At 38.7% G+C, this 14,186-nt stretch overlaps 1 protein-coding gene across 4 annotated transcripts in view; it reads right to left on the bottom strand.

Moving 5' to 3' along the window:
* UGP2 (UDP-glucose pyrophosphorylase 2) overlaps positions 1-10,878 on the bottom strand; it is a 52,807-nt gene extending 41,929 nt beyond the window's left edge. Inside the window, exon 1 of one of the 4 annotated variants that reach the window (XM_015587626.2) lies at positions 10,782-10,878. Coding sequence is in view for 1 of the 4 variants with exons in the window: in XM_006909554.3 (XP_006909616.1) it covers positions 9,605-9,623 (19 nt within the window). In the remaining 3 variants the exon portion in view is untranslated. The other 3 variants (XM_006909555.3, XM_025045145.1, XM_006909554.3) reach the window with 3 other exon arrangements.
* Between the last annotated feature and the right edge of the window lie 3,308 nt (positions 10,879-14,186).

The following is a 14,186-nucleotide window of genomic DNA, read 5'->3' on the forward strand; positions in this document are numbered from 1 at the left end:
CAATTCAATACCACACTTAACTGAATCACCACAATTCCATTCACCACTTTCCATTCCCGCTACTGCTACCTTAATTTCCTTCTCATTTTCACTCACCTGGTCATGACAACAGCTTTCTAACTAGTCTGCCCATTCTGTCACACTCTAATCTGGTGGTACCAAGCAGAATGGATTGGTCCTCCTAAGATGCAAACCCAATCACATCTCTTCTCTTCTTCATTTGATGGGATATATATGCTGAAGTATCCTTTTGAGCAGCCAAAGCTAATGAAAGTGCTAAAGCAGTAGCCTAAAGTCTACAATTTCCAACTCCATTTGTGATATCTCAATAGTGCCTCTAAAACTTTTACGTGCATGCGAATCACCTGGAAAGCTTGTTAAAACACCGATCCCTGGGCAAGCTCCTAGAATTCTGACTCAGTGGGTCTGGAGTGGGGAGAATATGCATTCCTAACAAGCGAAAGATGCCAGTATTGCTTTGAGTAGCTCTATTACAGATTATACTCCATTCATCTTAATATGTTTGTAGCAGCCATGCACATTGTTGTTCTCCCTACCCCAATGCTATCCTGTCACCTTTTCTTTGCCCCAAGGCCACGTACTTCAAAGATGGCACCAGGCCCAGATTTTAAAGCCTTCCCAGTGATTGGTTTAAGCATGAAACATAATACTCATGATTCTGGCCAGTGAACCACCAGGGTAGCTGGCTAAAGGACTTTGGAAAAAGACATTCCTCACTGGTTGGTGTGGGGAGGAGACACTTAAGAAGAATCAGTACTTTTTCAACCCCTGGACATAATGAGTATGTATCTACCCCCTCACCTACAATTTCTTCTGCTATTTAGTGAGCTTGAAGGAACCTCACCCAAGAATGAGACAGATATGCTTACGAGAGCTAACAGACAGAAAGACTGATGCAATCTTTGTATTGCATTAACTAACCCTGGAACATCCTATTTCAAGATTCATGTGATACAAGTCCCTCGTTTTTTAAGCCAACTGAGTTGGTATTTTTCTGCTCCATGAAATTAAAAGCATCCTCCTAACTATTATAAGATTATTCCAAAACACACATCTCAAATGTCATTCAATACTTTTAGAGAAGGGCAAGCAGAAATAAGAACAAATTAGAAGTTAATAGCCCAGTGTGAATTTCGAAATCACGAGAATCATCCCAAACTGCCGGAAACCTGATCCCTGGGCCCCCAGAGGCTCAAACTCTGTAACTTGAGTAGCTTGCTATTTGAGGAGTGGTATTCTAGTGTTCTAGGTGGTAGCTTTCAAGGTTTTAATCACTCCTGCCTCTGTACTATATCAGACACCCCCAAAACTTTAATTTTTTGTTTACATGTCTATCTGTAATATTTTAAGGGAATAAGCCATATTGTTATTTCAACTTGTTTTCTCCAATACCTACCTCAGCACCTGGCACAGTACAGACACCTGATAATGTATAAACAAACTGGAGATCAAGATTTAATTCTCATATTAGTGCCTTGAGCAGCCACTAATAATTTCTCAGAGTTCAGTTTAAATGTAATCTCCCAGAAGTCTTTCTTAAACTAAGGCTGCCCACTACATGCTCACATGGTAGATCCTTGCACCACTCCTTCATAACATCGTACTTAAAAAAAAATATTCAATGTCTATTTTACCCAACAGATTACAATCTCTATAAGAATGAATAAAGTCTATTTTGTTCATTGCTCTATTCCCACTGCCTAGCACAGGGCGTGAGACATAGTAAATACTCAAGCAATGCTTATTAAATAAATGAGGAAGAGCCTATATTGATACAGCTATCTACTGGGTATAAAGAAGGTACAGTCCAGTCTAGTAAACGTAGTGCCTACCTGATAAGGCCAAACGGAAAGTGTTTAAGAGGCACGATTTCTGGTGATGGGGAAAGCAGGGCTAAGAAAAGCATGAACTGTGTTCTGGGTACTTGAAGTCCTGAATGATTCTCAAACAGAGGCTGATTTATCAGTCAAGTATCAGAGATATGGTCAAAGAAATTACAAATTGGTAGGCAATCTAGGCAAAATGACCTCTAAATTTCTTTTCAAGATTTATTATCCTATATAATGTTAGCATAATGTTTTCACTAACTTTAGAGATTAAACAAAATTGGGCAACTAGATTTAGATTTAGTTTAATTTAGGAAAAATATGGAAAAATTATAGTCTGTCATTCAATCATGTAAGAAAAATCAATTAGTTGATTTTATCAATCTATTTTTACTGATCTTTTAGTATTAAAGTCGCTGTTGATTATTTTATTGTAAACTATAGGATGACTATTTACATTTACACAGATTTTTAAACGACTCAGCTTTACATACATATGAACACTTAATAAATACTTTTTAATAACAAAAATAAAAGGGACTATGCTTTTGAGAACTGTTCCCATTCTCCAGCACTGAATATGCAGAGCCACTTGCTCATCGAGATTTTTGCTAATCAGGCATTGCTTACTGTACAAATTTTTTAACTGTTAGAATTTATACATAAACCAAACTTCTAACTAATAATTAAGAATAACCTTGCTCTTATACAACAAGTAGCTCTTAAAAATCTTAAAACAAACATACAAACAAACAATATATCGCTTCTGGAAAACAACATTCAGGAGATGTGTCCACTAGTTAAATAATAACACTTTGCATTAAATTTAATGGATAATAAGAAAAAAGGCACACCAAGGGGCCAACCACATTCATTTGCAGAGAGGAAGGAAAAGGGATACAAAATAAAATCACCATCAAGGACCAAAAAATGATTTGGCAGCCCTGCCCTTTAATTTGATATATGAGCATTTAGATAAAACTTTTAAGCTAGGAAAGGCTTTAAGGTGGATAAGTGAGTCCAATTCCCCTATCTTGTGTTGCAGAAAAGTTGCAAAAATCAGACCATCAAGAAACTGAGCAGCAGCACTCAGACAGTTGGAGAATTCAAGTTTATTACGCCAGCAATCCCAGAGGAGCTAGTGCTCTGAAGATCTGGGCCCAGAGCTCAGTTGCAACATTCCTTATATAGAACTTACTTGGCATGGACTGATTGGTTAATCTGCCCTCAGGTGGTTACAAAGCCCGGTAGTTGGTTGCAAGCAGTTACCAAGAGTTACAAAGGCCAGGAGTTGCTAGGATGTACAAGCAGTTACATTTGTTGCTTAGAACAAGCAAAAGGGAAGATGAGTCTTTAGTTAATTTCCAATACAGCCTATGCAGCAAGCATATCTACAGAAGCAGAACAAAGAGCTCATTAGCCTTTTGAGTGAAAATTCCTCTTCACTTGGAGATGAAACAGAGGCCAAGAGTTGCTGACTTGCCTAAGGACATGGAGTCAGTGCTAAGCTGGAATCCAAACCCTATTGCCTGGTGTCCTGCTTCCCCTTCCTAGAGGAAGTTCTCCCCTTCCTTGGTTACAGTGTAATCACATGGTTTACCACCTCCAGGTGTGTGCCACCAGATGTAAAGGAAAACCAGCAAAAACCCAACTATGTCTATAACATGAGGTTAAAACTACACGTTAGAATAAGCATTCTCTCATGCTCTTCAACTTTCCCTTCTACATACTTTATTTTCTGGGTAATGAAAAATCAAAGAAAGCTTTTATACACTCTATAAATATATTTATAAAATATTTACCAATAAAATATTTATTGGTAATAAATATTTTATTGGTAATAAATATTTTATTACCAAGGCTAAGCATTTTACCATTGGCATAAATGAACCCAAAACAGTGCACAGAACTATGTTATTATTTTCCTGCACTCTCTGGAAATTTTAAAATTCTAGGCTGAGATATAACATAAAGGAAACACCACATCGGCCTTTGCTCAGGACAGCAACCAGAGGAAAACACAATCACCTTGTAGGCAGGTCTCTTTAGCCAAGGAACAAATGGAGCCACTGTTAAAGAGTGTCCCCTAGGATATTTTTTTACAATTTGATGACTAACAATAAAAAAATGGATTAAGCATATGACATTTCATGTACATGAATACAATGAATAGCATTTTTTTAAAGATACAAATGAAATCACAGAAAAACGAAACTCTTGATTTACATACGAAAAATTAACAAATATCTAGAAGTGTTTTGGAAAATGAAACATTTTGTTGTTTATGTAAGTTAACTAAGACAACATAGCCAACTTCTCTGTGGTTCTCAAAAACAATCCTTAATTATCAAAATGGTTTGGGGGCCACGATCAATTTCATTTGGCAATGACTGAGAAAAATAAACAATGGGACTACTGGCAGAAACAGAATTTGAGCCTTTGTTACTTTGCAACAAAGTAAAGGAGATGCCTGCATCAACAATCAAGAGAACAGGGAAACAGCCTTCAAATGGAGTATTATCCTCTTTCTCACACATAAGCCAATCAAAAAACACAAAGTTCAATTTTCTTTCAATAGCTTAGCAAGCCAACTTTCAAAGAATTTAATGTTATTAACAAAAGATGCATGCTTGCTAGTAGAATTTAGAGATCTAAGACATATGGTTTTAAATAAGTCATTGTGCCTGAACAACCTATTAAATTATCCAAGACCAAGCTGTCCACAATTCAAATATTATACCAAGTTTAAATATATTTTAGAAAAGAAACTGTAGGCTGTCAAAAGGACACCAGTCTTTAGAAAAACTCCAGCTTCTAAAGGGACCTTAAGCAATCAAAAGGTAGTAAGAGAATCATTATTTCCTCATTCACTAAATCCCAAACCCTCAGAGGTTCGCCTTCATAACTTTATTTTAATACTGCTAGAATTTTCTCCACTGACATAAATTCTGGATATGAAGAGGAATAGCATTATGAAAAGTTAACATAGTGGACTTTTAATTAATTCATTTTTACAGATAATTCAGAGTTAGTTTGACTTTCAAATATTTGTTTACATGAACTTTTCAATAATGGAAATCTGACTTTATGGTAACTCCTGTAGTTACGCAAAAAGTACCAAATCCAACTTGGTGGAAACTGGAAAACTACAGTATATTATTCTTTTGCCTAGAACATTTTCATTATTAGGCCAAGTAATGTTCCTCATACAAATTAAGCATCCTATTATTTTAATTAAAGTTACAATTGTCTATGAAGAAAAAAATAACACCGAGAGAATGGTCTCTGTGAAGCTATGTTACAAAACACCACCTACTCTCCAAAAATTAACATCTTAATTTATTTTTAAAGTTATTTTTCAATTTATCTTCAGAATATTAAAATGACGCTATTGATAAGTGTACCAGCTAGTATTACTTATTTCTGTATTGTCAATTTTTTTCCTTCAGTTGGCTTTCACAAATGAAAATCATCCATCTTACTAGAAAACCCAGTTATCAAGAAGAAAAACAATTTAACCATAGAGATTACAAGGTCCACATTAGAAAACAAAGTTTCATCAGCTCAACTCTTAAATTTTCCATTTATAACTGTGACTCTGAATTTAACTAAATCCCTCTCTCTCTAGGCAATATAATGAATCCTAAGCCACATCTTTAAAAAAGAAGAGTGTGCTTTAGTCATTGCTTTGCCACCTCTAGTCCTGCCTCAAATCCATGCCACAATCACCCTGGGTTAAAAGCATTCTGGTCGTCTAAATAATCAGCAACAAGCTAAATTTGGTCCTAGGATTTGAGAAGAAGCTGGCCAAGGTCCGACCTCTACAACCAGGCCCAGAGTGCTTCTCATCCCTGTATTCATCTGAGGCCCCTCTAGTTATAATTAGCTCAGCTAATCTTCCCTGGCTAGCTGCCATTTACCAAACAGGAATCACCAAAAAAAGTCATAAAAAGAATTCTAACAAATAAGAAAGTTGATGGGCCTCAAATATTTTTTAAGTGACACAGAGGTACTCAAATGGCTTCCCCTGAAATATAAGAAAGTACCTCAATTTAAGAACATTAAGAGACATTTTTATATAATTTAGATAGATAATAGCCTATTAAAAAAAAAAAAAAAGCTCCTCTATTATTATAGTCTAAGCACATAACATGGCCTTAGCTGACTAAATGACAATCCCTGCATCTTTTATAAGTTTCAACTCATGTAGGGAGACTATCCCATAGCTCTCAGAACTTTTAAAAATCAAAGTCTTAAAGAGCACCAAAGGAGAAGCCTGGCAAAAAGTCACAGCTTCTGATTACCACTAGCACCTCTAACTATGATAAAGAGCCCCTTCTCACTCAGCTAGTACTCACATTTATTTAGAATAACTGGGGGTCCTGCAACAACCCCTGAAGGGGAGAAAACTAGCAAACCGAGAATATCCTAGCCAGGCAAAAGGTGACCTGAGGGCAGAATACACCAAAATAGGGAATTATACCCTAGATCCAGCAAAGAAGGCTTCCTGTGAAAAAGAAACTTAAGTGCTTCAGAAACATAGACTTGAGAGATGCCCAAAGAAAGCTGAACCCTCTTTCGGCCAAGGAATACATACGAGAATGCTCCTGCCTATCAACATTAAGTACTTTTATTAATTGAACATTTCTACCTCATAACTTGCGGTCAAATCACTTGAGAATGGAGATGCCCAACTTTCCTATAAAGCACATTGCCTAGATTTGGGGGAAAAGATTCAAGCCAAGTAGAGCAACCCCAAATTCCAGTATATTCGAAAACACATGTAAACAACACACAGGTTATCTTCTGAATTTCAAGTTCTCACTACGAGGGATACACAAGAAATCCCAAAACAGTGCACTGCACATTGCACTCAAAAAGTTTTTTGTTGGACTAAAACTAAAACTGTCACCAGCTATGTATTTACATCACTGTTCAAGCTTCCTCCTTCTACCCCACACTTTTTAAAAACACATAACTCCCAAGAGCTGGGAGCCTGAACATCAAACCTGGAATAAGAAAATAAAGAACTCTCATACCTGTCTTGTTTATTTCTGTTGGTGACATGTGGTTATCCTTATGGTAGCAATGCTATCTGAAAGGCCAGTGTCATTTTAAAAAAGAAAAGTAAAAATTACTGGCCATCTAATGTGACTAGTATATTCACATATTTCATCTCATTTCAACTTCTCAATAACCTGCAGCATAAATATTAATACCTAATGTTTATATAAGTAGAAACAGATTCAGAAGAGTTATGTGTCTAAGGTCACCTGTTAGTAATAAGGTTCAAATCTAAATCCATACTCTTATTTTTCTCAACACTTATGTAATCTAAAGAGGTGTTATCTAAAAGTACAATCAAAACTGTAGGGTAACCTACTATGAAGCATATGGAAAGTGCTGAGTTTCTCATCAGTCATCCACAACAAATTATTTTAGAGCATCAACCACTTCAAGATACTGTATTTTCCCATAGATATAATATTATCTTTGCCCACAGGGAACTAACAGTCTAGTTGAAGAAGCCATTTAGATAAGTTTTTAATGTAAGAGGCAAAAGGTATTGGAAAGAATAAAGGTTTTAGACACATCTACACATAAATGTATTTCAGTACTTACTAGCTGTGAATTTGGGGCAAGATACTTAAATTTCTTCAGCTACAAGGGCATGATAAAAATCTACTACCTCACAGGGCTCTTGTAAAACTTAAAGGAGATAATACATGAAAACAGGGGCCTAATATTTGTTCAATCGTTCCCCTATGAAGTGGCACAACCTAAGTATCAATAAGTAGAAATATCAGTAAATGCTACAGCAAAAATCAAACAATTTGATTTGCTACCAAAAAAAAATTCAAAACCAAAAATCTCAAACCTTACATTTGAAAACTGATATGTGGAGCCAGCTGAGTCATTAGCCAATTAGGTTTATTATTGAAAACAGCAACAGTTAATTAAACATATAAAGGGTTTACACTTGAAGTACAAAATTTAAACAATGATAAAAAGGAGCACAATCATGTTAATTTGAAGAGATGTCATCTTTTTGTGTAAAACTGCCAATTTAAAAGGGAAACTACCATTTAAAGCAAAAGTAGATGGCAACTAAACACAATACTGGACTGAGTCATGGAACAGTAGTCTGAATAAATCTGTAGTTTAATTAGTAGTAATGTACCTATGATGATTTCTTAGTTGTGACAAACATACAACTTTCCTATAAATTTAAAAGTATTCCAAGGTAAAAAGCTTATTTTTAAAAAATGTCAATGACAACGGAAAGGAATGACAACATTTACATCAACTCTTAAGCATTGCCACTTGATTTAGAATCTCCTGAAGACAGCCATTAACAGCAAAGACTGTGAAATTAGTCAATGCACATCACCTCTGCAAGCTATTATTCTAAAGCATAACTATAAGCCACACCTGGAGTTTAACTAATTTTCTTATCTTTTAAAGAGAAGTGGCTTGTCCACCTTTCCCAAGCATATTCTTGCAAAATACTGGCTTTCTGGTAATTGTGTTTTTGCTGTTACAAAACCAGCAAATTTCTAACAGTTACTTCTGCCTTGCTATTTTTGACTAAGACACTTATTCAATCAGAACATAAGATGCATCTCTCAGCACATATAAGGTATAACATGAATTTGAAAATCTAACGGCAAATGACATTTCTGAGCTTATAGTTAAGGCAGGCATAAATGTTCCATCTGTTTCCATAATAAGGCACAAATTCTTACTTTAATTGATTATACAAAACTCAAAGAAGAGTTAATAAACTGATATAAAATTTACTAGGTCATTTTTATTTCCAGGGTAAATGAGGGCCATTACTGACACAATTTTTTATTAAAGTACATCTACATTTATTGAGTCACATTAAGTGGTTGTGAACTTTACTAGCTGTGTGTTCAGCAAGATGGCTGAAGCTTTCACACTCTGGGATCTGCAAGAATAGGGTTTACTTGCATACCAGAAGTCTAATTCTATGCTATAAACTGGTGACAGATTTAACATAGCACCAATTTCGTTCAAAGTGTACAAGGAACACATAGATACAAGCGATGTTACTGCTTAACTCAGTTGAGAGGCATTCCCTAACCCTTTTAAAAATACACACACGTAGAATTTAGAGGGCAATTTTCAAATTTCAAAGAAACCTTAATAATCTTTGCAGATTTCAAAGAAGGAAAAAAATAAACAGCAATGCAGCAAAGTCATTTCGCCTGCTGAAATGACCTCCAGCTTCTAGGAGCTACTCTCGGTTTCGCAATAAATGAATCAGACTCAAACCACGTACACACAAACGGAGTCGTTGCTGAGAACACTAACGCTCACCCAACAGTCCTGGCAAAACCCACCTGCCTTCCCTCAGCCCTACCAGTTCCCCTACCAGTCTGCAAGCACACATAGTTACCTTGACTTCAACCAGGAAAAGAGAACAGGGATTAATCAGCAGCCAAATCCTGTTTTATCATCATTTACAGCCACTATCCTGGAGAGCTAGAGTGCTACTAACCTGATTTCAGAGAGGCAAAACTAAACCCAGCACAGTACATAGGTATAAATTATAAATATCTGAAACGCCAGTCGCAGCAGTTCAAGGTAATTCAAATGACAATTTAACAAAAAGGGTTTCGCAAATAGTATTTCAAATGAACATTTCCACTTCCAAATTACCTACCAACCCTCTCGAGTGTCAGTACCCAAATTCAGCTGAAGCAATCCCGAAGAGAAGAAGCGTGTCTTACCTTGTACAAATCTCGACATTTTAGGGATTTAGTAAAATACTCTTTTATATATATATTAATTTCTGGAGAAGTCACGCTATCAGGCAGACTTCCTCTCCTGCTATAACAACCGACGTGTTCTTTCTCCTCTTCCTATGTTTAGTCACTTAAGGGAGTATTTATTCAAAGCGACTAAGACAGCGTTAAAAAACAAACCAACAGGAAAACCCCCACTTCCAAAGGCAGAAACTTGGTGCGATCGAAGTCTGCTTGTAACTCCAGCTTACACTGCGCTCCAGACAAAAATGAGGGCCAGCTGGAGACTCCCGGAAAAGGTAAAATCGCACGAACTTAAATTTCATCAATGAAAGAGGCGGATCTACAGCGGCTATTTCACCGCCCCCGGGGCTGGACCACAGCAAGCACTGGCGGGCCGCACCCCTGGCTCGCCCACCCTCAATGCCTTCCAGCCTCTCGCTGGTTCCCCGAAAAACCAGTCAACACCGGCCCCCAACCAGACAAGGGGCGGGGATGTGGGTGAGGCCCGCAAGGCCGACGGAGGGAGGGATGCAATCACTTTTCCAGCCCATAAATATCCTGGAACTAGGAGGTGCTAAGAATTCCCCGCGCGGGCGGGCGGCAGCTCCCAGCTCCCCGCCTTCCCGAAGCGAGTGGCGGAAACCCTGCCGCTGCATTTCCACGGGAGGGAGGGGCCGAAGGCTACTTAGGCCCCATCGCCCCTCCCCTACGGCGGACACTAAGGGGCCGCTTGCGAGGGGGTAACCCCGGTGCCGCCCCGAGTCCCACCGACTGGAGCCCAAGAAGGCCCCGATCCCCCTCGCACACATTCGAGTCCCTCCTGCCCTGCGCTCTTCCAAACCCAAAATTCGGCCTCCGGGGCCATACAGCCGGTGGGGGAGAGGAGCTCTACACATCTCAAAGAGGAAAACACACCCGCCTAGCGGGTAGAGAGAAGCCCGCCCCTGCTTACCCCCAAAACGCCATCAAGACCCACCTTCCTCCTCTTCCTTTAGCAGCTGGGAAACTGGGGGCGTTTATGGCGCCCCAGGAAGAAGGCTTGCAGTCTGAGAGAATGTCACCTCTAAGGTACCCTTCTCTCTCCCTCTATCCCCTCACACATGAACACCTAGAACCCCTCGCCAGTGGTCGCAGCCCAGCTAATGACCCCTCCGCCCACCTGGCTGCCGGCTCCAGACACTCAAAGCCCCCACTTTCTCCTAATCAGTTCCCCTCCCCCTCCATTTGGAGCATCCCCATTCAATGCGGAAATGTTCGTGCTGCACAGACGGACAGGAACAGCCTCCAGTCAGAAGCCGAGGCGGACGCAGGGTCTGGCCAATGAGATGCGCGGGAGTGGCAGAGGGCGGGGCGCCCGTGTCCTAAGGAAGCACAGCGCGGGTAGGCGCGGAGCCAAATTAGGGGATCCCTCGCGTGTGAACCACACTTGAGGCAGCGCAATAGAGATGTTTCACCAATAAAACACCCAACTTTCTACAGATAACTTAGCATGGGAGAGGGTCTGAAGCACGAGAGGTTATTTTGCAGTACATAAAAGTGTTCCCGCTTACCAGAAGTTGAACCTATCCGGCGGATAAAGCCAGAACACCTTCCTGCAACTATCCTAAGAGAGCCCAGGCCCCACTCGATAGACACAAACTCTGCTCTCTACATCTGGCCTGAGGAGGGTGAAGATGCGCTAAGGAGTACGCAGTGGGATGTATGGGGCCCACTAACAGGAGGAAGGATTTAGGGCGTGGAAGAAAGTGCCGAGTGAAGGCTGTCCGGCTAGAACCGTGGCCTCCGGTTCCTGTTCCTGAAGAAACTGCTGGAATAGGCGTTTATTTTTCTGATCAAGTAGAAATGGCTTGATTTACCCTTCAAGAGTTGCTTACCTATTAATAGATTCTTGAAGTCCTGAAGGAAAGAGGATGTTAGAACGTTGGCAGTGGCGTAGGGAGTGCGAGAGGGCCAGCGCCTGCCAAAAATCACAGTTATTGCCAACCCCTCCTACCTGTAAGACCGTGTGCCTGTCAAAAGGTGTATCTCAGATTTTACACCTCATGACTCAACCGGCCTGCATCAGGACAGATGAATTGTCAACACTTTTAGGTGCCTTCAATAAACCTAGTAATTCTAGAAGAGTTTGGACAACACTTATCAACCAAGGTAAAGTGAAAATTTTTAAATGACCCATTCCCAAAACAGACTTTAATTTTTTAGTGCCATATATGTCTACGGAAATATTATTAGATAAATAACACAGAAAAGACTAGTGATTTCATTTGTCATACGAGGGAATGACAACCCTTGGTACTATATTTTTTATGTGAAATCCAAAATGATTATACCCGAAAACCTGACAGCTATAAAATAATTTTCCCAAATAAAAGCAAAGAAGTATCTAAAACCCAGATGTCTACATTTAACAAAAGCATTTGGAGACTGAACATCTTAATTAGAATCTCCACATCCTTTGTGTATCGTAGAGAAATTGTTCCGCTCTAAATAAGCAGTATTTATCAATAGTCAGCGTTAACCCCAAAATAAAATATCACTAGAAGATTTGGGCCCCATAGTGTTCCTTAGCTTGCAAATGATAAAGAACAATGAAGAGTCTTTAATTATACGAGGTTTATTGTAAGAAGGATGATCAGCTATTTTCTACCTTTGCAGAATATTGAGAGAGAGGAAGTGAGTTTTAATTGCAGCAAGAGCATTCGGTAATGCCTAAGAATGACATCTTGATTACTGAGTGATTAAATATTGAGATATGATATGCTGCCTCAAGAAATCTCCAAAAAGTACCTGTGTTCAATGGTTAAGTCTATAACCATCCAGAGGCTGGCTGTTAAAGAAATAACATTCTAGAAGCTATATTCCCAAATATTATTTCCAAATAGTGCCCTGTAAAATGGAATTTCTTTATACAATGACTTAAATTTAAATTTCGAACCCCCAAAGATTTCGTGAAAGAGCCAGCCTCACACTCCCTCAGAGCCACTAGAAACACTCACTCAGCAGATCATGTGGGGTTAGGGAAGAAGGATCATGGTCATTGAGCAATTTCAAGTCTGCCTGGAAGACAGTGGCCTGTTTCTGTACACATTTATACATTTAATGTGTGCTTAATCCTTTTTTTCATAATACACTACTATGGAATTCTCCATTAAGGTGCATGATGCTGCTATCTGTATCATTATAAATCTGTAATATAGATAGATTTACAGATTAAACCTTTGCAGAAAATGTATGTGTGTGGGGGAGAGTAAAGGAGGATGAAGATGGGGGAGCGGGGCTGGGAAGGAGTGCATGTACTAGGTTGAGTTGGAATGAGATGGACTGTAAACTAAAAAGCCTGGAAGCCAATTTTTCATTCCTTCTTTCTACTTCCCCACAGAAACTTGAGAAAATTCAGTTTAATTTACCCAGTACCATGCCGTGGCATGTATAACAACCTTGCCATATTTTTTCTTTTTCTTTAAATAGAAACATCCTATCAACAACAAGGAAACAATGGCTACTGCCTTATTTCTAAACATCCTTTTTTTTTTAATTTTTAGATTTAGTGTTTGGCACTGTGTCTGGTACATAGCACTCAATAAGAATATACTGAGTGACCAGTTTGGTGACACTAAATCATTTTGACTCACAGTTGTATCCTTTACTCTTTAAGAACTGTAAATAAGATTTAAAATTTTTATATTTAGAAGTAAAGAATTTTTTTTAGCTTCCCTCTTTTTAAAGAGTTTATTTAAATTAGTTACAAGTATACAGTACATTGGTTAGACATGTATATATTTCATAAAACGATCCCCACAATTGCTCCCTCCCTCCCATGGCCCTCTACCTAGCCATCATATTAATGCTAACTGCATTACCTCAGAAGTAAAAAAATTTTAAGTTTGTTATTTCCATCTAGAAGGTGAACTTGGGCCAAAGTATAGTAGCAGCAAATGCAACATCCTGATGATTTTACAATAAGCCTTGCTAACTACCCACCATAGTCGTTATTCAATAAGGGATGGTTTAGAAATTGCTAAAGTACGAAATAAGTGTACATATCAGCAATGTATGCGGTTTTGTTTTTGGTTTGTTTGTTTGTTTGTTTGGCCTATCCTACTCCCATTCTCTACACACAAGAAAATAAAGCAGTGCAGTTCTGGGAAACATGTCAGAGACATAAAAATTTCACTGGCATACCCCAAGTGTTTAGCCAAGACACAGACAACAATTATATACATACACTGTTGCCCACACTCAGTATTGGCCTCCAGCTGTATCCATCTAAATCTTAGGCCACCCACGTGAAAGAGGGAAAAAAGGGCTACTAAATGTCAGAAGAAATGTGAGAAGTTGCCAGCTACTGACTAGATCTAACAATAGGACGTTTCGCTTGAGTCAAAAGATAACCAAACAGAGTAAACTGGAAAAAATATCAAATAATATCTGTGAGACAGACTGAGTAGTCTAATAAAATGAATGGCATTTCCAATTACTTGAGGAAGAGAAAGACTTCATTCTTCCCTGTTGCCAACACCCTGTTGTTAATGAATCAAGAAGTTTGCTGAAACAAATTGTGAAT

This window comes from Pteropus alecto, unplaced genomic scaffold (assembly GCF_000325575.1).
Source record: "Pteropus alecto unplaced genomic scaffold, ASM32557v1 scaffold131, whole genome shotgun sequence".
NCBI lineage: Eukaryota > Metazoa > Chordata > Mammalia > Chiroptera > Pteropodidae > Pteropus > Pteropus alecto.